General features: G+C 42.6%; 1 protein-coding gene across 1 annotated transcript; it reads left to right on the top strand.

Annotated features, from left to right (window-relative positions):
* The first annotated feature begins 912 nt into the window (after window positions 1–912).
* Window positions 913–24175, top strand: DIRAS1 (DIRAS family GTPase 1). The gene is made up of 2 exons (XM_075283681.1): window positions 913–1334; window positions 21930–24175. The coding sequence occupies exon 2, from the start codon at window positions 21949–21951 to the stop codon at window positions 22543–22545; it is 597 nt and encodes a 198-aa protein (XP_075139782.1). The 5' UTR covers window positions 913–1334; window positions 21930–21948; the 3' UTR covers window positions 22546–24175.
* Window positions 24176–24576: the final 401 nt, after the last annotated feature.

The following is a 24576-nucleotide window of genomic DNA, read 5'->3' as shown; positions in this document are numbered from 1 at the left end:
TTTGTGACAAAGGGCTGTTCCAATCCTTTCTATTCTTTACCTTTGACATGAGCTGTCATTTCCCCTTTCCACATAATTGAAGAGCTCTCCGGTCATTACAAAATGGTGCCCAGAGCAGCCATCGCTGTATATAGTGCAGCTATCTGAAACTCTACTTAGATCAAGGGGATAGCACCACAGGTTACTTTAACATAAGGAATGTTTTGTATCTTTTTTTCTTACTATAGTTAGAATAGCCTTTTCTGCTTTTTTTTTTTTTTTTTTTTGGGGGGGGGGGGAGAATTGGGAAATCCCTGCATCGATTTCAGTGAAGAAATAAACAGGACAGGCCTAATCCTTTGTGTGCAAGCTCTGGCAAGGAACAGCTGGGTAATTGCAGCTCGGAAAGGCTTCATAACCATCTGGGAATAGAGGAATCATCCGACAGCTTTGGTGCGTTCAATACAAGCTAATGAAGCTCTACAGAGGAGTGAGACCAGGCCTGGGAGCCCTCACAGCTCCGTGCACGTCACTTCTGCTAAATGTCAATAGCGCAACAAGCCCAAATTGGCGCCTATGTCTATTGACCATTTACCTCCGAGAGAGAATGAGCCCCTGCCCGCTGCTATATAGAAGCTGCTCCCCCATTGGGATTCCTGTAGACCCAGCACTGCTTTACTGTAATAAATGAGGCACCATTACTACTCGCCATCTCCCTCACACACAGATGGCATTTTGCGTTGTGCTCCTGGCCTTGAATTGTTTTCTGAGCTGCTCCCTGTCCAAGTCAATATGTCTGTCTTTATTCATCTTGAAGGTGTGTGTGTGCAGAAGTTGAGCTGTCACCATCACACACACGCACACACCGCCCTCCCTCGGCTACCTCCATGCAGGCAGCCCACGGGTTCCTTCTGCAGCATCCTGAGGAGTCACCCGGAGTGCTGCTCGTCAGTGACAAATTACACCATGTCCCTGAATGATTAATCACAGCGCCACAGAGCAGGCATGAGGGAGAGCAGGAAACTGCTGCGCGCTGCTCTTTAGAGGAGAGCTGGATGTGTGCGGACTAGAGAGCACAAAGCACAAGCTCACAGCTGGAGCAGTCCATGCACTGAACACACAAGAGGGCTGCATGTGTGTGCCGGAGCCGCGCACATCCTGAGAGGAAGCAGCAGAACATAGAGCAGACACAGAGCTGCATGTGCTGGACGAGAAGCTGCGAGCATCGTGAGCTCAGAGCAACAGCAGTAGCAGCAGCTCCCACACGGTATCCAGCGCCACACTGCAGAGGACCCGCCGGCTGCAGCACTGCGAACAATGCTGTAAATAGGCAGCCAGCACACACCACAGACAAGGTGAGAGAGAGGCTGCACGACTGCAGCCATTCTTACTAATATTACCCTTATTATGTGCTACAGTGAAGGCATCTGAGGAGAAATCCTGCAGCAAACGAGTCAGCATTTTAATGAGGGAAGAAGAGGGAGGGTGGCAATATCCAGTAGCAAGCTCAGTGTATGGAGTGATGTGAGGGAGCCGCATGCATTGTATACTGCTGCTAGCTGCAAGTCATTGGGAGACTCAGGGCTCTATCTGTATATGCAGCTAATCTCCATGCATATACTGTACCATACTGAAGCACATTATATATATATATATATATATATATACATACAGGCACCTCAGATTACTCTTTGCCTTGGCTTTTATCTGCCTCACTGACAGGCCAGTGATATATCTATGCCTTCATGTCCTACTGCTTAGCTTGGCACCGCTTTGCCATCCACAGAATGACCCCAGCAGTGCTAACCTTGAACTAACAGAAGTTCAGGGCATTGACCATGTGCAACAGACCTTCATGAGAAGGGCACTCTGCTCGCAATGTAGCTGGATGACATTGTACCACTACACCCTCATGGTGCATGAAATGCAACGTGAGACTACGAGCAGTTGAAGTGTTCCCAACAGAAGCCTGTGCTTGGTGCCTCCAGAGTAGGTCAGCAATATGGTACAGGTTGTCTGATTCAGCATATCACAGCGCCATAGCTATTTACATAAAATGCTGCCCTTGCTTATTTTTGCAACAAAATATGGCATTGAAAGCTACAGTCCAAACCCACAAAATGCATATATTTGACATTATGTCTTTGCCAGCAGGTTATTATTACAGAGGCATTTGCGATTCTTTCATTTGCCAATTATTATGTGGGAAGGGGCTCAGCTTCTTCTCATCTCGCTCTAAATTGCTGGATCAGTCGTGACTTTCTACTCCTACAGGTCAGGCAGACCTGACTTGTTCTGCAATGCATGTCCCATTATTGAGGTATCCCACACAAGATGAATGCGTCACGTAGGAAGACCTGGATGACTTACATGACAAAACACAAATGCAATACTAATTAGACTCTGCTATATTTCCTATGGTTTTTTGAGCGACATTGATACATCTCCCATACAATAATGGCCATAATAAATACTGTGAAATTTTATACTGTGGCTCTTCATATTCTCTTGAGGATACCGTAATTCTCCCATTTAGAGTCCACAGTTTTTTAATATTATTTCAAATGCTTTGGTTTTTTAAAAGAGAACCTTTCACCATCTCCACCAACTTGAGCTCTTTTCATTCATTGATAGGAGCTCCTCTGTTAACTTTGACAGTCTTGGATTTTTTTTCTTTAGCCCTCGAGGTTTCTGAGCAATCAGTGCAGTTAGTTTTTCTGCTAATATTTTACCTAAACTCAAGTCAAGTGGGTCGTATCAGACAGGAACAGGCAAAGGTGCGCGATACTGACGTCTAACACTGTGATTGGAGCTTCCTCCTACCTAACACTACCCACTTTACCTTAGAGAATCTATTTAGCATATCAGGCGCAAACTAACAACTGAACAAAAACTATTGCTCAGTAATGGTGTGGGCTAGAGAAAAATTCCAGTTGTGCTGGAATCAGAGGAGCAGTGTTTATTAAAAGATGAAAAGAGCTTGAATAGGTAAAGGTGATGAAAAGTCCTCTTTAATGACTAATCTCATTCAAAAGTATTACATGAAAGGTTATTTAGTATCCAGTTACTCTTTTCCAGACTCAAACTGGCAAACAGGGTACAGATGAATCCCTCGTTGGGCCCCTGGCCCTCCATCCCCTGCATCAGTGCTGCATAACACAGTACACTCACTGTACTACATACAGATAGACTGTACGTGGCATCTCTACTAGTCTATACACTCATATAATAGGGCTATTGGGTAGTCCTACTGGGTAGGCTATTTAAGAATCTATTCAGTTTATTATTACGGTATATAGATGCATTGGGTGGCTGTGATGCCACCTAGGTGCAAAGGTAAGCTGACCAGTACCCTGGCCTCACCTTGTCAGATTCACTTCAGGGGCCCCAATTGGCATTTTGCTGCTGCTTGTGTTCTGATGAGTGAAAAAAGCCTTACTTCAAGGTAAGAGACAGTCAATAGACTACTTATAGGGCCCCCACTGTATAAACAGTCCAAGGTAAGAACTAGGCTGCAAACTATTACTGAATAAAAATGTATTTCTGTGCAGTTTTAGGAATTTGCCATGAAAAGCAGGTAGAGTGGGTCTCTAGAATGTGTTTTATTGGTGGCACTACAGTCTGACACTGACGTTTCCCATGGTAGGCACTTATCCTCTAACTGCTCCTTTTACTTATATGTAACTGCCGGGGGCCGCCCTTCCGCCAGTCTCATAAACGTGAATGGAAAGGAGGCCACGTAGCCAAATGCAGATACGCACCCAATTTCATCACTACTTCATCCCTGTGCCAGCCAATAATATAGATATATTATGAGGGGCTAATAATAGAAGCCTTATATAATGAGTCACCACTAATGGAAGCATTAGTTTATGAAACAGTACATTATAAGGGGCCATTAATGTAAGAATTTTGCATATGGTCCAGATTTTTTTGACCTGTAAATGGGAGCGTGACATGTAAACAGGGGATGTGGCACTGAACCCTTGACAAAGCTTATACAACTTGAAAACTATACATTCATTTGAAACTAGTGTATTTTGTGTTGTATTATCATATGTGTTTGGTGCCATTGGAGGACTTTTAAAAATTTAATTATGAATTCATTATATATGGATTATGAATTATATACATAACAATATATATATAGAGAGAGTGTGTTATGGCCTTGGGGTCCATTTGTGAGGCCCCAGCATCACCGTGGCTTAACTGGTTAGGCCTAAGTTGAAAAAGTTTGAGAAGCCCTGCTGTAGGGAACTATGGCTGAGCTGGATAAACTCAAGAGTCATGTTGAACATTTTGAGTAGCATCTGAGTAGTTGTGTATGCCATGAGGCTGAGAATTAGTTTAGTGGCATTTGAGTGTCTTATCTTTAGTTGTCATGCATTGTTAAAAGGATTCTACCATTAAAACCTCTTTTTTGTGGATAAGACCTTGGAATAGCCTTTAGAAAGGCTATTCGTCTCTTATCTTTAGATGTGATCTCCACCACACCGTTCCTTAGAAATATCAGTTTTTACCGGTATGCAAATGCAGCTCGAGAACACGATCCTGCGATGCCTCTATCTTCGGCTGGATCCTCCCCTTCTCTATCGTCTTTCTCCTGCGTCACCTCCGACGCCTGCGCAGTTGGCTCTGCCAGTGAGACACCAGCAGAGTCAAGTGCGAATGCCGGCTGGCGGCCGTTTTTGGGAGGCCGCTCCTGCATTGAACTACAAGAGCAAGAGCGGCCTCCCAAAAATGGCCGCTGGTTGGCATGCGCAGTCGGCTCTACTAGTGTTTCACTGGCAGAGCCAACTGTGCAGGCGTCGGAGGTGACACAGGAGGAAGACGACAGAGAAGGGAGGATCCAGCCGAAGATAGAGGCGTCGCAGGATAGTGTTCTCGAGCAGCAGTGGGGACGCCCCCATCGCATTTTCTGCACTGGGGCCCGCCCCCATCGCTGCCAGAGAACTAATATGCATACCGGTAAAAAACGGTATTTCTAAGTAACGGCGCGGCAGAGATCACATCTAAAAGTAAGAGACGAATAGCCTTTCTAAAGGCTATTCTGACGTCTTATCCACAAAAAAAGAGGTTTTAATGGTAGAATCCCTACCCTACAATAAAAAAAAAAAAATTGTGCTGATTTATTGAGGTGTTAAATAGGGGTAGTGGGTAGTTAAAGAAAACCTTTCATGTCCTCATGAATATGTGGTTTTAGATGAGCGAACCGCTTTGGCACGATCCAAGTTTGACCCAAGTATCCCAAATTCTTAGGTTTTTAATGAAACCAAAGAATTTGGGATTTGTCTCAGATGAACTAAAATGCCGTCACGACCTGCATTTCAATCTGTTATTACACTCTGGTATAATAGGTCGAGGCCCAGGGGAGGTGCAAAAAATGAAAAAATAAGTTTATACTCACCTTATCTCACCACTTTTGGGGCTCCTTGTGGTGTCTGGTACTCTCCTGGTGATGTCAAGCGCACAGGGTCACCACTGAGGAATGTGATTGGGCCACAGCAGTCACGTGGGCACTCTGAGCAACATGACAATAAGCGTGTCCATGTGATCGCTGAGGTCCAATACATTTATTCCTTTAATGCGTTGTAAAATTTTAAATATCAAAAATGTAGTCTATTCCAGCCTTGTGCAGGTCTATGACCTTGTCCCTGACATCCTTAGAAAGCTCTTTGGTCCTGCCCATGTTGAGGTTAGAGTCTGACTGATTCATTGAGTCTGTGGACAGGAGTCTTTTATACAGGTGACAATATAAGACAGCATCTAACTGGTCTGTAGGAGCCAAAGCTGTTAATGGTTGGTAGGGGATCAAATACTTATTTCTCTCTGCAAACAGCAAATAAATTTATAAAATTTATACAATTTGATTTTCTGGATTTTATTTTTGATATTGAATCTCTGTTAAAATTAACTCACCCTTAAAATTATAGACTGCTCATGTCTTTGTCAGTGAGCAATCTTACAAAATCAGCAAGGGGTCAAATAATTATTTCCTTAACTTTGTTATTCTTAGCAGGGGGTGTCTGTGATCAGTGGACTTAGAGCCTTGCTATCACCTTCTAGCAGACAACCTGACTCCGAGGAAACCTTCAAAAATTATGACCATATATAGTCATACTGGTACAAGGTGGGAGCAGAGCTGCCCACCTTGCTGACCTCATCGTTGGAGGGGGCTGAGTGGAGATATATTGTCACACATAGCAAGACCCCAAGGTCTTGTTGTTCTTCCTGGACTGCTAGGATGTGTCACAAAGTGCTGTGACGCTGTGGAAGCTAATCGCTTGGACTATGGACTCTATTGCCTATGAAAATACCATGCACCCTAGACTATTCTGCTAATGGGGTAGTCAAACCCTTACCAACTAAGGATTACCTATGGACTCTCACGGCTTATGGACTCTAAAGAACTGTGCCCGGGATTTCATGAGGTGAACTCCAGAGACCCAATTATAATTCTTTTTCTATTCTTTTATTCTTCTTATCTTACTGCACTGTAATACAAGCTTGTATCCGCTAGCACAGTGATGGCGAACCTATGGCACGCGTGCCAGAGAGGGCACGCAGAGCCCCCTCTGCTGGCACGCGTGCTGTCGCCCTGATCGCTCACTAACGGCGAATCCGATGCAGGATTCCCCGTTAGTGAGCGATCGCTGCCTTCAGCTGGTTGTGCAAATGCACATCCAGCTGAAAGCTGTCAGTGTAGCTCAGTGTAGGCCACGCGTACTACGCGGCCTACACTGACTACAGAGTGTGACCTCTGAACAAGCGCGGGCGTGATGACGTAAGTCATCAGCGCGCGCAGTGAACAGAAGAGAGAACACCCGGCAGCTCTTCAGGTAACTATATTGTGTTTGTTTGCACTGTCAGGGGAGGGGGGCAACGGTAGACATTTCATGTTGTGTAGGAGGGGGCTACTGTAGACTTTCATGCTGTGTGGGTAGGGGGCTACTGTGGACCATTTTATGCTGTATGGGAGGGGGCTACTGTGGACCTTTCATGTTGTGTGGGAGGGGGCTACTGTAGACTTTCATGCTGTGCGGGTAGGGGGCTACTGTGGACCATTTTATGCTGCTACTGTGGATCTTTCATGCTCTGTGGGAGGGGGCTACTGTGGACCAGTTCATGTTGTGTGGGAGGGGGCTACTCTGGACCATTTCATGCTGTGTGGGAGGGGGCTACTGTGGACCATTTCATGTTGTGTGGGAGGGGGCTACTCTGGACCATTTCATGCTGTGTGGGAGGGGGCTACTGTGGACCATTTCATGTTGTGTGGGAGGGGGCTACTGTGGATCTTTCATGCTCTGTGGGAGGGGGCTACTGTGGACCATTTCATGTTGTGTGGGAGGGGGCTACTGTGGACCAGTTCATGTTGTGTGGGAGGGGGCTACTGTGGACCAGTTCATGTTGTGTGGGAGGGGGCTACTGTGGACCAGTTCATGCTGTGTGGGAGGGGGCTACTGTGGACCAGTTCATGCTGTGTGGGAGGGGGCTACTGTGGACCAGTTCATGCTGTGTGGGAGGGGGCTACTGTGGAGTATACAGGTATAATCCTGTGTGGGGGCCACTGTGGGCCAGATTGTACTGTGTGGGGGGCCACTGAGGGGCAGATTGTACTGTGTGGGGGGCCACTGAGGGGCAGATTGTACTGTGTGGGGTCCCCTCACTATGTATATCACACAGTATTTGTTTTATAGCAGACGTGAAATTAGTACAGGATGTAATAACATTGCACAGTAAACTATAAAACAGATCCTGTGCGATGTAAATAGTGAAAATTAATTGTTTAAAAGTACAGAATGCAGAGACCTTTACCTTTCAGTACAAGATCTGTAAAGCCCCAGTCACATGACTGTAATTTGTGGGTCCGCAATTGTGGACCCACAGAGTTTTAAGGTTAAATTGCCGTGTTGGCACTCCGTGATAATTTATTTGGTTTTGGGTTGCAGTTTAGGCACTCGGTCTCAAAAAGGTTCGCCATCACTGCGCTAGCATATATCTTTATGTATGTTGGTTGTCTAGTATCGACCCTCTTGGGTTAATAAATATAAAACTTTAGAAAGCTCTTCTCATATTATCCTACAAGTCCCGGTCCCTCTCGCAGGGTGAGAGCGGACGGTAAAGGTAAGAAGGTGATTGCAGTTTTGCCCATGGCAAGGCCAGGTAGGCCAGAGGCTGGGTAAAAGTGGCTTTGGGCAGGCGAGATCCTTCACACCTGGTTGCTGGTTTTGGGGGAAATTCCTATGGAAGTTCCTTCCTTTTTACCTCCTAAGCCCCAGTCACCCTCCTCCAGTCGATCTCAGTGTTTCCACTCCTTTGGTGGCTTTACCTCTCACTCTAGAGGACAGGACTACTGCTCCAAGAAGCCCTTTTTCAAGCCCAGACCTGCCTGGCACTCCTGCACCAAGTCCTTCAGGCCTTCCTCTTCTAAGCCCTCCTTTGCATGAAGGTCTTGCATGGGGATGGCTTCTTTCCTTCCAGGAGAGTGTGGTGGTGGGTGGTGTCGACTGGCTACTCCATTGAGTTCTCATCCCTTCCATATGGAAGATTTTTGGGTGGACCGTTATGTTCCAGCCCTGTCGGCAGTCCACATTCCAGACATGGACAATTCGGCGACAGACTACCTAAGCTGAAAAAGCTTGACCCGGGCGAGTGGTCACTTCACCAGAAGATATTTCTCCAGTTGTGCTCCTGTTGGGGCACGCCCAATGTTAGACCTCTTTGTCTCCTGCCTGAACATAGCAAGGCCCGAGGACCCACAGGCCATTGCCGCCAACACTCTCTTGATTCCCTGGTCGGAATTCCAGATTCTGTACCTATACCTCTTCTCCCTCGGATTCTCAAGAAACTGAAGACTGAGATGGTTACAGCCATATCTATTGACTCCAGATTGGCCCTGTTGGGCCTGTTACGCAGACCTCTTTATCCTTCTGGTGTATGCTCGATGGTCTATTCTTCTGCAAGTTGACCTTCTGTCTCAAGGACTGCTGCTCCACCCCACCTTATCTCAACTGTGTTTAGCTGTGTTGAAGCCACTGTCCTGAGGATGGCGCGTTTTTTTCGGAGCCTGTTATCCAAACCATGCTTAAAGGAGTTTTCCAGGCAGAAAATCTTTTTTTTTTAGAAAGGTGTGTTAGTGCTAGTGATGGCTTAATAAGTACACCTATATACCTTTAGCAGTTTTTGGAGTGATTTCTGGTTGTCTCTGGTCGCTGCTGCATCCTTTGTGTTTGTTTACGTCTTGTTACTTTCCTGCTCTGCAGCCTCCTTTGTCATTGCTGCACTAACTCCCTCTCACTCAGCCCCCCCTCCTCTCTCACACCGTTACAAAACTCTCCATCTCTCTAGCCCAGGGGTAGGGAACGTACGGCTCTCCAGCTGTTGCAAAACTACAACTCCCAGCATGCATACTTGCTCTGCTGTTCTTGGGACTCCCATGGAAGTGAATGGAGCATGATGGGAGTTGTAGTTTCACAGCAGCTGGAGAGCCGAAGGTTCCCTACCCCTGCTCTAGCCTATCCCCTCCCTGTCTTACTAAGACTAGCAATCCCGCTAGCTCCTCCCACTCTCCCCATCTCCCTAGCTAAGCTATTCCACCCACTACTAGAACACAGTAAGAGGAGGAGGACCTGTTCCCCGGACACAGGAAGGCTTGGTAAGTATAAATGGGAAGGGGGAAGAGTGATGGTGATGTTCCATTTCGGAAGTGAAGTGGTGAACCTAAATATCACTGGATTATCACAAAGTGTGACAGTTCCAGGGATATGGGTAATTATAGATTTTTTTTAATTGATGTAAATTAGAAGTTAGATCGGGGGAGGGAGTTTAGTTTAGCGGTTAATTATGAGTTTATCCTGAACAACCCTTTTAAGGCCCAGAAACCCCATTCTGCAAAGATCTATCATTGCACATGGAAGGCCAACATGCAGTGGTGTGAGAGTAATGACTTCCATCTGCTGTCCTTTTCTCTTTAAAGGATTCTCCTTTTCTCCAGTTCTGTCTGGACCAAGAAGTAGGATTTCTGAACTGGCTGCCCTGACCCAGAAGACTTCTTTTCTTGTTCTCCATAAAGACAAGGTTGTCTTTCGTCCGCCACCTTCTTTTTTGCACAAAGTAGTTTCATCCTTCTACATGAACGAGGTCTTTCTGCCTGGATCTAAAACAACTGCGCGAGTGCTCTCTTCACTGCCTGGATGTGGTCTGGATCCGGATCCGGATCTATTTGTCTCTCATTGACGCCTTCTGTTCTTCAGATGCCTTGTCCGTTCTTCCAGAGGGCCCTCGTAACGGCCTTGATGCTTCCAAGGCTTCCATCTCCAGATGTATTCAGTCTGCTATCAGGAAAGCCTATTAGCTGAAGGATATACCGCTGCCTTTCAATGTCACGGTTCATTCAAAGAGAGCTGTCAGAGCTTTCTTCTTCCACGGCTGTTCGGCATCAGGCTTCTGCCACCCAGGTCTGCAAATCTGCCACCTGGGCCTCTGTTCACACTTTCACTAAGTTCTATCAACTCTACTCTGTGGCCTCTGCTGTTACCAGCTTGGGTCGTAGAGTTCTGCAAGCGGCTGTGCGCTAGTTTGCTTGCATGGCTATATAATTCCCACCCTCTGGGACTGCTTTAGGACATCCCATGGCACTGTGTTCCCCAATGAAATAAGCAGGAAAAATTGGTTTTTGTACTCACTGTAAAAATCCATTTCTCATTGTATTCATTGGGGGACACAGAGTCTACCCTTGTTTCTTGTCATTCCTGCCCTTGGCTGTTTTGGTTACTTTTTTTTATTTTTGTCTCGCTTCTACTGCAGTACAAACTGGCTAGAACAGAGTCTGAGGAGAGGGTATAGCCCAGAGGTGGAGTGTGTTTTGCTAGTCCTAGTTTTAGCCTCCAAGTGGCCAGATGGTGTGTAGAAAAATCCATTTTTTTTTAAATTGTAGAATTTTTATTAGGGATTAAAACATAAAAAAAATTATAACCTATTTAAATTTTGGATGCCATAAAGAAAAGCCTATAAGAAAAGTTGCGCAAATACAGTTTTTCTGTAATTCTGTAATTGGAAGGCAGGGAGTAAAAAAAAACCAAAATCTTAAGAAAAGGTTAACACCGACGTTTTTGAAAATCACAGCATGTGAATTATACCTGCGGAAACGGTGGTGTTTTCCCTATAGATATAATAAGGGCAGAAAGTATGCAGAAGAAAACTCTGCAAAAGTGCAAGGAAAAATGCTTAGGAAAAAACTGAGATGAGTCCATCGTGGTTTTTTTGCTACGTTTTGCTACACATTGTCAGTTTTGAAAAATGGGGCCCAACATTGCAGAATGGCACCTTTTGTTGCAGATTTTGCTGCAGTTTTTTGAGCCAAACCCAAGTGTGGCTACAAAGGGAATGGGAAATATAAAAGAAGCTCTTAGGCTGCTTTCACACACAGTTAGCACTCCGCTCAGTCTGACACGTAAACACGTTCAGAGTGAGCGGCATAAAACAGAATCCCATTGATTTCAATGGGTTCGGTCTTACCTGTGCTACCCATTGAAGTCAATGGGAAGCTTTTTTACCTATTGCTTTCAATGTGATATATTTTACGTCGCTCACTCTGAACGTGTTTACGTGTCAGCGGAGTGTTAACACTGTGTGAAAGCAGCCTTATACTTCTCCCTTCTGCTTAATCCACTCCTGGCTTTCTCTCAAAAAAACTTAGCTTTAGCCTTAAAGAGGTTGTCCAGGCTAAAAAAATATTTTCTAATTAGGCCAGGGCCATTGAAAAAAAATAAAAAAAATATACTCACCTGCCCCTGATGCACCATTGTCTTCCCTGGGTGGTCCGGTTCAGTCCGGTCAGCTGCCTTCTTGCTGATGAATTTCATGCCATCTGTGACGTCCCAGTTCCCTTTCGTTGAAGGTGCTGATTGGCCTCAATGGTCACGTTACTGCTGAATCCAATCAATGGCCTCAGTGGTCTCAGGGAGGGAACCAGTGATGTCGCAAGTAGTGATGTCCCCAGTTCCCTTCTTGAGGCCACTGCTTGGCTGCCACGAGCAGCAGGTACTTCCACTAGAAGACAACAATGGGTGAGTATGGTTTCTTTTATTTTTTTCACCTCCCCCAGTGTAATTAATAGATAAAATATTAACCTCTTTAAGAACATGGTCCCATTTTTCAAAACTGACATGTGCCATTTTATGTGGCAATAACTTTAGGATGCTTTAATGTACCCAAGTGATTTTTCTCAAGACACATTGTACTTCATGTTAGTGATAAACTTTGATCATTATTTTTTGCATTTATTTATGAAAAATTGTAAATTGATGGAAATTTTGAAAAATGTTTAAAATGTAAAATGCTCTGCCTCTCAGAAAGTTAGTCACACATTCATAAATATTATCTACCATATCTCTGCTTTATTTTGGCATCATCTTTTAGCTGTCCTTCAAGTTACCCCTTGTTCACATCTGCGTTCGGTATTCCGTTCAGGGAGTCCGCATGGGGACTCCCCGAATAGAATATCAAATGCAACTGCAAGCATTGTGCAGTAAAAGCACATGGACCCCATAGACTATAATGGGGTCCGTGTGTTTGCCCGCACAAATCATGCAGACAGAAAAGTAGATTGTGAACTACATTCCTGTCTGCATAATCCTCTCAAAGTCTATGGGGTCCGTGTGCTTTCACTGGCACAACGCTTGCAGTTGCATTCGGTATTCTGTTCAGGGGGTCTCAATGTGGACTTTCCCGGACGGAATACCAAAGCTGATGTGAACGAGGCTTTATTTTGGAGGGTAGAAGGTTTAGGGTCCATTCCCACAATGTAACGTGGCGCTGACGAGTTTACGTGTCAGAGTCAGCGCTGCAAAACAGTAATCCCATTGATCATCAATGGGTTCCGTTTAGCGCGCGTAACACATTGAAATCAATGGGTTAAAGAAGTTGTCCCACGTCGCATACTAACCCGTCTTCGTTTCTGTGAAATCTTCTGTCTTCCGCTTTGTTGCGTCATTGGTGGGCGGGGTCACATATGCATAGGGTGTCGGGTCTGTATTCGCATTGTGAAGGCTAGACTGGTCTATGAGCGTGCACGCAGGGCCGGCATCATCTCGCCTCTTGGCTTTGCATATGTGACCGCGGAGCGGAATAACAGCATCGCTTCTGCTGCTGCTGGCTTCATGCAGGGCAGAAGCATAGCGTCTAACCCTGTATTGGCGGCCCCTTCCCCCCCAAAGGGTAAACTACCCCCCCGCCCTCCAGGCTCGCTCCCGTGCACTTAGCCCCTCCTCCCTCCCCCCTGAGAGCAGGCTGATACATCACTTGACTCATGAGCAGCTAGGTCAGGGCTGTGGCCACAAAAAAATGAATAAAGTAATATAGTGGACAAACAAAGCAGTATAGATAGGATCCTTGTGATGGGACAACCCCTTTAAAAAGCCTCCCATTGATTTCAATGTGTTACACACGCTAAACGGAACCCATTGAAGTCAGTGGGATTCTGTTTTGCAGCGCTGACTCCGACACGAGTTTACCTGTCAGAATCAGCGCCGCGTTACATCGTGGGAACGGACCCTTACAGCTCTAGTAACAATTTTACAAAATTACAAGAAAATTTCCCAAATCTACTTGTTCATTTCTAAATGAAATTTTTAAAGCCCTCATATTAGAAACTCCCTCATAAATATCCCCTTTTTCAAAATTGCACCCCTCAAATAATTCAGAACAGCATTTGGGAACTTTATTAACCTTTTTAGCATTTTCCAAAAATTAAAACAATATGGGGGTGAAGCTTAGACATTTCATTTTTTTTTCATATTACGTTCATTAAGCCCTAAAGTTTACATATTTACAAAGGTTTAAATAACAATATAAATTCCCTACATGCCATGTCTCATATGCAGAGCCTCTAGAATACCAATGCAATTGAAAATCCAAGATGTGACCCCATTTTGGAAGCTACATCCCTCATGAAATTTTTCAAGGGTATAGTGAGTATTTGGACCCCACAGTTGTTTCACAGATTTTATTAACATTAAGATCAAAACAGCAGTTTAGCCATACATTTTTAAATTTCACAAAGGGTTAAATGAGAAAATGCTTCCCACAATTTGATATTCAACTTGTCCTCGTGTACGTAATTAACCCACATATGGATGAAAATTGCTGTTTAGTCACTCAGCAGGCCACAGAAAGCAAGGATTTCTTTTAGGTTTTTGAAGGACAATATCATTTTCAACTGCAATGATGCATTTGCAGAGTGTGCCAGTGTAATAGAAAGTACCAAAAAGTGAACTCATTTTGGAAACTGCATCCCTCAAGAAAGGGATATAATGATCATTATTATTTTTAGCCCACGAGTGCTGCCCAAAAATTAATGTGCAAAGTAAAAAATTAAATATTTAAAGAAATATGGCAATTCAGTTCTCCACTTTGTGTTAACAGAGACATGCACCCACTTTTAAGGCTAGGTTCAGTTCTGCGTTGGAGTGTCCGTAGGAGACACCACCACAGATTCCATTTAAAATGGCAGAGATAAAAGTCTTGTATAAAACTGGTGGAAATTGTCTGACCCCATTATAGTCTGAGGGGTCCGCGGGTGTTCTCAGGTAACTGCTTTTTAAGCAAACAGGTTCTCCGTCTTTCGGGAACCCATGTGGACCCGAATGACGGAGAGCGGAACACTAGTGTTAATTTAGCATCAGTGGGTTCTCTACGAAACAAAAATGTTGTATTTGTGGGTGTAAACTGCTGTTTGGGCACACAGCAGGTCTCAGAAAGGAAGGAGCAGTGCACTTTTTAGCTTTTGGAGTATATATTTAGAGGGGCTGGCTTTTGGATGCTGTATTGTTTTTATAGATCCCTAGAAGTGACCATATTTTGTTGGGGCCATTTTACGGTCTCTGCAAATCTGACATGGTATCCAAAAAGAAACATCTAAATCTGCTCTCCAAAAGCCACATAGCACTCTTCAAGAGTGGCATAATGTCCAAAAACCAAACTGGGCTCAAAAAAGGAAATAGGTCTCCTCCTCTGTGTCCATTTGTGTGTCCAAACAGTAGTTTATACCTACATATGACATTGTTAAATACGTTATTCAGAGTACAACAATGTCATACATGTAGATATAAACTACAGTATAGGCACACAGCAATATGCAGATGTAAAGTAGCGCTATGTAGATTTAGGAGTGCAGATTTAGATAGTTTGTCTTTTGAACGCCATGTCATATTTGCAGAGCCCCTGCACCAGTACCAGTAAGTATGCTAAGGCCCCACGTTGTGGAAACGCAGTTTTTTTGTTTCAGACTTTGTTGCGTTTTTTTGAGCCAAAGCCAAGTATGACTACAAAAAGAATTGGAAGTACAAAAGAAGTACTTATACAGCTACATTCTGCTCAATCCACTCCTTTCTGTGGCTCAAAAAAACGCAACCAAATCTGCAACAAAAAATATGCTTTTCCACAACGTATAAGCTATTATTTATTTAGCACTTTTCAACTCTTTCTGGGGCGAATTGAAAAAACATCAATTCTGGAATTTTCAATTTTTTGCCCTTCGCCATACAACATAAGTAATATCTTACCTAAGAAAAATTTATCTTTGTACCGTATTAGCCAGAGGATATGAAATATAAAGATTGAGAGTTCTCAGTAGTTGATACCTTTTTAACCCCTTCCCGACATCCGCCGTAATAGTACGGCGCTGCCGGGAAGGACTTTCCGCAAACCGCCGTAGTACTACGGCGGCTGCATGGTGCACACACAGAAACTGTGTGCGCACCATACCCTGCGGGTGTCAGCCGTAACATACCGCCCTGTAACACCTGCGGTCGGAACCAGGTCCGATCACGGGTGTTAACCCCTGAGATGCCAGCAGTCAAAGATGACCGCCAGCATCTCAGGGGTTTCGGTATGTAATAGTGCCAATCGGCACCCCCCACGGCGGTTCAGGGGGTACCGGTGTTGCTAATGGGCAGCCCAGGGTCTGATCAGTGACCCCGGGTCTTCCCCATGCTGTCCCCTCCACGTACCTGGTTGATCCTGCCAAAATGGAAGCTGTCATCCCGTGCGTGTGCACAGGGCTGAGAGCTTCCTGTACACTGCAATACACGTGTAACACGTGTATTGCAGCGTACATGTAGTTAAGCAGTGATCAGCAGATCACTGCTTCAATCCCCCATGGGGACAGAAAAAAAAGTTATAAAAAAGTTTAAATAAGTTTAAAATAAATTAGAAATAAATAAAGCCCCAAAAATCCCATTTTCCCATATAAAATATTTTATTATGAAAAATAGAAAAAAACATTACACCACATATTTTGTATCACCGTGTCCGTAATAACCTGAACAATAAAATTAAAACATTATTTAACCCAAACGGCAAACATCATTAAAAAAAAAAAAAACAGAAAACCGCACAAAATAATGATTATTCACCACCTTTCCCTTACAAAATGTTCAGTAAAAAGTAATCAAATGGTCAGATGAAAACCAAAATGGTACCAATAAAAAGCAGAGGTCATCCCGCAAAAAAATAAGCCCTCAATAAGCTCTGTCTACCGAAAAATAAAAATGTTATGCCTTTCAGAAGATGGCTATGCAAAAATAATTGATTTTTTCCCCTAAATTGAATTTTATTTTGCACAAATAGCAACGCATTAAAAAATCATATAAATGAGGTATCGCCGTAACCGTAGCGACCTGCAGAATAAAGGTAACATGTTACTTATGCTGTACGCTGCACGGGAAAAAAAATAAATGCTAAAAAGTAATGCTAGCATTGATGTTTCCTTTGACATCCCACCCAGAAAGAGTTAATAAAATGTAGTCAATAAGTTACAGGCACCCCAAAATGGTGGCATTGAAAAGTATATCTAATACCGCAAACACCAAGCCCTCATATGGCCACATTGCCAGAAAATAAAAATCTAGCTTGTACAATGTGAAGACGAAAACCCCAAAAGTCGCCAAATCATTAGGACATAAGTGGCTGCGACTAGAAGGAAATGTATAATCTGTGCGAGCATTTTCAGGGGACCCCCCATATTTAGAGCTTATGAGAGATAATACACCTGCGCTGACCCCCCAGAATGCCCCTCTTCCCTGTCCGTGTCATAGGAGCTAGTGGGAAAATAGAATGGGATTTGGTGTGCCCAATTTACTCCGCAGAGCTTACATATTCACTTCTGGGTTACTAATGCTCACTACATCACTTGATACATTCTTTGAGGGGTGCGGTTTTCAAAATGGGGTCACTTTCTAGAGGTTTCCACTGTTTTGACTCCTCAAGGGCTTTGTAAATGCGACATGGTTCCTGAAACTGATCACAGCCAGATCTGCCCTCTAAAAGTTTACACCCACAAGTGGGGTACTATGGTAGTCCGGAGAACTTGCATAACAAATTGTGGGATGCGTTTTCTCATTTAACCCCTTGTGAATGTGCAAATTCTAGGGCTAAACGAAAATATTTGTAAAATAAAATCAAACCTGAAAATTTCACCTCCATTTTGTCTTAATTCCTGTTAAGCACTTATAGGGTTGAAATACTTGGTATATGTTGTTTTGGCTTATTTAAGGGGTGCAGTTTTGAAAATGGGGTGATTTAAGGGGGGTTTAATACAAGGGTCTTTCAAAATCCCTTCATAACTGGATTAGTCCCTTAAAAAATGGGTTTTAGAAATTTCTTGAAAATTTTGAATATTGTTGTTTCACTTGTAAATCTTATAATGTCCATAAAAAATAAAAGGGTGACTAAAGTTTGATGCTGACATAAAGCAGAGATCTGGGACATGAGATTTGATTTAAATTTGGCGGTCTGACTATCTGTATGCAATGCACATCATTTCAAACTTTATAAAATGCATATTTTTCAAAATTTCCACCAAATTTCTTATTTTTTCATAATTAAACACAAAACATATAAAAAAATTTTTACTACTAATATGAAGTACAATGTGTTACGAGAAAACAATCTAAAAACCACTTTGGTAAGTTAAAGCGTTCCAAAGTTATTGCCACATAAAGTGACACGTCAGTTTTGAAAAATCGAGCTTGGTCAGGAAGTCAAAAAGTGTCATTAGCGGGAAGGGGTTAATGGATAACAAAAAATTATGAAATATTGCGAGCTTTCGGAATAACTTGATTCCTTCATCAGGCTGGTATAACACAATATCTGAAGGCAAGCACATTTATACAGGATTACAGTTTTTGAAGCACCATTTATAGAAAACAGTACACGCAAATAAACCCATAAGTCAAAAGAAATGTCAGTTCACAGGAAGGGTCTCTGAGTTTTATGATTCCCTTGATCAGTGACTCGGTGACCGTGCTGTGCTATGTGAGCAGGGAGGAACGCCCCCTCCCTTCCTGATAATGCTCGTCTATAGACGAGCACTGTGAGCAGAGGGAGGGAGGCGTTCCTCCCCGCTCACACTCTACAGCGCAATAGGCGCTGCTGTGGAGAAGGACGTTCCTGACTGACTATCAGAAACGCCATTCTGACTGTAAAGCGCTATGGTACCGGGACCGATAGCACTTTACCCGGGGCACAGATTGGGAAAGCTGATTTCAGCACACTGTCGACTTTCCAGCAGTATATGAAACTGCCTGTGCCCAATCTGATGAAAGGTCCTCTTTAAACAGCACTGGGGGCGTCCCCAGTGCTGCCAGAGAACTCTCTCCGGCGCCACCTCCATCTTTGTCAGCAGCGTCCTCTTCATCCTCTTCTTCTGGCGGTGGCTTGTAACTTCTAGGCCTCGGGCCTTGGGCAGAGCAGACTGCGCACGCCCACAAGACACAAGAAAATGAACGCTTACAATACTGTGCAAGCTGGGCGGTAAGGAACACCCCCTCTGTAAGTATAGCACAATGAACAGACTGTCAGGAGGGGCGTTTCCAGCTAGACTGTCAGGAACATCCTTCTGACATTGAAGAGCTATCAGTAAATGCACCAATATCTCTTCCCCCAGAGCACATAACGGGAAAGCCGGCAGTGCGTTGAATTCAGCAGTATATAAAACCACATGTGCCCGAGGACATGAAAGGTCCTCTTTAAATCCTGATAGTACAGAAATTCAAGATAGGGACTTCAAAATTAGCTTTTTTGCTGATGACATTCTCCTTACTCTCACCAACCCTCATATTACGCCGCCAAACCTCATGCGAACCCTCTAAGACTATGGTTGACTGTCAGGCTACAAAGTTAACTCCTTAAAGACAAAGGCTCTGCCCTTAAACATCCTCCAAGCCTCTATCCAGTTGCTAAGCAATAATTTTGATTTTCAGTGAAAAGAACATTTGCTCTGATATCTAGGGATTCAGTTGTCTCCCACCTACACCACCCCATACTCTGTAAATTATCCCGACTATTTTGTGACCTTAAGTCATTATTACAGAAGTGGTGCCCAAAAATGACCCACCTTCTGAAACTTTTATACTATTTTGAGACTCTCCTGGTAGCCGGTCCCTGCTATGTATTATGTGATTTACTTCCACTTTATCTGTAATGCAAAATGCCATTGAGTCCGTAGGTCGGAAGTGTTGGCAGGGAAGGTGAATGGGGGTTAGTGATACCCCATATCCTTAATAACTATTGGGTAACTCACTTACGCTATATCTCGTTTTGGGCTGCCCCACAGGCATATACGAAATGTGTAGAAATTGAAAAACTTTGTCTGGCCCCTGTACACCCAAATACTTTATTGCGATCCCGCTCTCTCTCCTCGCCCTCTATTTCTCTCATAGGCCCCATAATTTTTATGGACTGTGTGCAGCATATGCAAACTGGTAGCAGTGATTGTTTCCAATTAACCATTTGTTTTGAGGAACATGTCTTATGTGGAATTCACTACTTTCAACAGCATTATCTGAATGTGAACATACCCTTACAGTCTTTGCCTTTTTTTCCTGTCAAAAACATTTCAAATTTTAAATGAAAATATGTGTAAAAAAAAAGTTTGCTGTAAAGAGATTTCTGGGATACGGTATTAACGGTTTATTCTAAAGTTGGCAGTTTTATAAATAGTTATTGTTTACATTTGGTCTGTGACAGTTGTCAATTTGAATGTGGTAAGTTAATACCGTAAATCATGTAACTGCCTTGTTCTAGGCTCTAACTCCATGTATGGCCATGCCCTGTGGGATAAAATCTATCACCGATAGCAAATAAGCAACTCTACTGAACCTGCCAACAATTGGAAAAATCAAACTTAACAGGTCAAGTTTTCAACTATATCTTATTATCATTATTTTTTTTTTATTTATTTATATAGCACCATTAATTCCATGGTGCTTTACATTTGAGTGATTACATACGGTACACAAAATATACAAAACAAATATAATACTAACAATGACCAAGTGGGACAGAGGGCTCTGCCCACAGGGGCTTACAATATCTTCTATCGATTGGTATCCTTGTTACTGTTCTGTGTGACTGATCACCAACCAGCTAGTAAAACTTGCTGCAGTGATCCTGTTATTTGTGTTACTTCTAAGGGTCCATTCACAAGAAGGAAAATGGTGAGGAGTTTGGTGTGGAATTTTGGGTTCTGCTAGCTTTTTTTTCCACTAGCGGAATTTTCCGCTAGTGGAATAATTCCGCTAGTGGAAAAAAAAATCTAGCAGAACCCATTTCAATCAATGGGAGGCCTTTGTTTTCCACGTGGTAAAATTCCATACCAAATTCCTCACCATTTTCTGGATTTTTCTGGATAAATTGAAGTACTTATTAAAATTAGACTGGTGGCAGCCTCCTTACACAGGGAACAAAAAGTGAAACAATTCTTTGAAACTTGAGAGAGTTTGAAGGGGTTGTCTAGGAATTTTGGGAGTTATATCTTGTTCTTCAGATAGGCCATAAATGAATGTTCCTTGGTGGACTGTTCCCAACAACTGTAGTTTCCAGAACACAGGGCTGAAAGCAATTGGCTCTGTGTAGTCATGATTAAATAGACTTTTTAACTGAGTCATGCATGATGTTAAGGATGCTGCCCTCTAGAGGGCGGCGTACAGAGTGCACTGTTCTCCTAATTACATCCTGGAGAATAGATTTGAATATTTTTTACCCAGAATCCCTAGTGGACCAGGAATGACTTGTAAGTCTACATACTGCCTATGTAGGCACACACTCTCCCTGATGTGTACGATTATCCCCTGACCCTGGTCTATAGTCTCTCACTCTGCCAAATCAGTATCCCTACGCTATGCTGAGGATGGCCCAATAGGCCGAAACAGCGCTGTCCATAGCTGGGAATCTGTTCCTTTTGGGACAGAAATACTGATTTGGCAATTAAATCCGCATCATGATTAAATAGACTTTTTAACTGAGTCATGCATGATGTTAAGGATGCTGCCCTCTAGAGGGCTGCGTACAGAGTGCACTGTTCTCCTAATTACATCCTGGAGAATAGATTTGAATATTTTTTACCCAGAATCCCTAGTGGAGCAGGAATGACTTGTAAGTCTACATACTGCCTATGTAGGCACACACTCTCCCTGATGTGTACGATTATCCCCTGACCCTGGTCTATAGTCTCTCACTCTGCCAAATCAGTATCCCTACGCTATGCTGAGGATGGCCCAATAGGCCGAAACAGCGCTGTCCATAGCTGGGAATCTGTTCCTTTTGGGACAGAAATACTGATTTGGCAATTAAATCCGCATCATGATTAAATAGACTTATTAACTGAGTCATGCATGATGTTAAGGATACTGCCCTCTAGAGGACGGCGTACAGAGTGCACTGTTCTCCTAATTACATCCTGGAGAATAGATTTGCATATTTTTTACCCAGAATCCCTAGCGGAGCAGGAATGACTTGTAAGTCTCCGTACTGCTATGTAGGCGCACACTCTCGCTGATGTGTACGATTATCCCCTGACCCTATTTTTTTGAGACAGAGAAAGCTACGGTAACTGATTGTATTCTTAGAATGCATTCTTCTTGATTGTGTATTCTTATCTTCTATTTTAGGACTCAACAAGCTGTTAAAATGCCAGAACAAAGTAACGATTATCGAGTAGTTGTGTTTGGAGCAGGAGGTGTTGGAAAGAGCTCACTGGTTCTACGTTTTGTAAAAGGAACATTTCGAGACACGTATATTCCCACCATCGAGGATACATATCGACAGGTAATCAGCTGTGACAAAAGTGTTTGCACCCTACAGATCACAGATACAACTGGAAGTCACCAGTTTCCAGCCATGCAGCGACTCTCCATTTCCAAGGGTCATGCCTTCATTCTGGTCTTCTCAGTCACCAGCAAACAGTCTATTGAGGAGCTGAAGCCTATCTATCAACAGATCCTGCAGATAAAAGGAAGTATAGAGAGTATTCCAGTAATGCTGGTGGGAAACAAGTGTGATGAAACGCAACGTGAAGTGGATACAAAAGAAGTAGAGGCATTGGCCAAAGAGTGGAAATGTGCCTTCATGGAGACCTCAGCCAAGATGAATTACAATGTGAAGGAACTTTTCCAGGAGCTTCTAAACTTGGAGAAAAGGAGAAATATGAGTCTAAATATTGATGGAAAAAGATCCAGCAAGCAGAAGAGAGCAGAAAAAATTAAGGGGAAGTGCAGTCTCATGTAAGCAATGAAAATGCTGGTGCATCCATTTCATTCATATATATGCACAGTCATACCAGTTTTCTCTTTTGTTATTGCTTTGAAGAGAGGAATTCATGTCCCTTGCTGCATTTTAACACTGTGACTGCCCCGGCATACAGAAATTGCCTTGCACATTCATTGTGCAGCTACTACAGGTTTTGCTTTACATCCAAATATCATTAATTTATTTTTTGGAGAATGCAAAATCTGAGAGAACAATGTCCCTTTTTCCCTTTTCTATTTTATTTTATTTTTTTAACAAAGGACATTTGAACTGTGAAATATCTGTTCTGCTTCACCATGCATATATAACAGTGATATACAATTTTATGGCTATTAGCCTTATGATAACCTATACACATGTATGATTCGCTCAAATCTAAAAGGGTGGTGCTTAAATAAAGTATTAGGAATGTGTACTAGTCCAAATGAACCTTAGAGAAAGATGTTTGGATGAGCACAAACAGGAACATCAGAGAGAACAGAGTCAACTTTGACATGTCCTAGGTAGTATTGCACTGACAGCAAAGGCCCAGAACATGAAAAATGCAACTTAAGAGACTTGACATAGAAAAGCAATTTGTATGTTGCTATTGTGTGTTCATCTGAGAGGTTATACTGTCCAGCTGTAAGAAGAGAAAAGAAAACTTCGATTTTACCAATTAAGAAATGATATAGTTGAGGATAAGCTGCTTATTAGTACTATTATGAGTTGGCGCTATGGGCTTGACCATGGACCGACACACACATTATTGGCAACTAGAATGACATGGCATGATGACATTTTGGCACTTATTACTTACATATAGGTTCATAATAAAACACCATATTCCAAAAAAAAAGAAAAAATGTTGACGTTTTACTTGCTACTCTCTGTAAGAAAGGACAATGCCATTGAGACATTCTGTTCTGTATTTTCTGTGGATCTTTATTGAAAAGTATTTTTTATACATATACCATTCATCATCTTGTAGACTTGATGTATTGTAAGAGGAAAAAAAAATTACATAAAATAGCTGGTTTCCTATTTATTGTCAGACCAGCAGCCCATTATAAAACTTTGTGTTGCATTAGTTTCCAATATGGGACGATGACGAAGGAATCACTAGAAGAATTCACACTCTCCAGTACAGACTATATTTCTTAAGAACAAAGGGGGCTAAATGTTCTGTGTTATTGATAAACCATATACACATCATAAGCCCCTAATTCATATCCTGAATAATATCAAAATATTTGAGACTGAGCAAAACATATATATATTGATAACTATATTATTCTAAAATAAATGTATACTATTGAAGGGGGTTGTCAAGTACTATCTTATCAAATCATAATAATATATACAACTCATCTTTTGTTACTTTTGCTCTTTCATGATGTAGAAATCTAGCAATGTATGTATAATGGCCATTGTCTATGTGTAATACTAACCTAATTCAGAACCAGTTGTTGAAGGCACAAGTGAATCCTGTTTGACTTGGTCATATCTGAGGCCCATATAGATGTGTTTTCAAGCACAATGTACAGTCATTTACAAATACACAGGATAGCACAGAACCTACAGTTATACCAAAAGTGAGCTATGAAGTTAGATGCTGCATAGAACATAACAGGGGAATTTATAACATTTTCTTAAAAAAAAAAAAAAATTAAATATATATATATATATATATATATATATATATATATATATATATATATATATAAAACTTTGTTGCCCATATTTATTAACCAGAGAATGCAGTTTTCATTTATTACACTAAACTTATAAAATTAAATACTGTGCTGTGATTGTTTTTCATGGGTAAGAAATATCATTTTTCTTTGTGTCAGTATCTGCCCAAATGACTACAGTGTTTGTCTGTCAATCTACAGCAGGGGTTCTAAACTGTTCAGAGAAACATTGAAATAACCAGGAGTTCAGTACTAAAAGTAAAGAGCACAAAACCTAATTTTAAAGCACAAGGAATTGCCATATATGAAGTAAGATATTTTTTTTTTTTTTTTTTAA

This window comes from Leptodactylus fuscus, chromosome 1 (assembly GCF_031893055.1).
Source record: "Leptodactylus fuscus isolate aLepFus1 chromosome 1, aLepFus1.hap2, whole genome shotgun sequence".
Taxonomy (NCBI): domain Eukaryota; kingdom Metazoa; phylum Chordata; class Amphibia; order Anura; family Leptodactylidae; genus Leptodactylus; species Leptodactylus fuscus.
Note: the sequence above shows the minus strand (reverse complement) of the source record. Positions and strands in the feature narration are given on the sequence as shown.

Bases quoted from the DNA above. Each gene is read 5' to 3' on its own strand.
- DIRAS1 (XM_075283681.1), top strand. From the start codon at position 21,949: ATGCCAGAACAAAGTAACGATTATCGAGTAGTTGTGTTTGGAGCAGGA.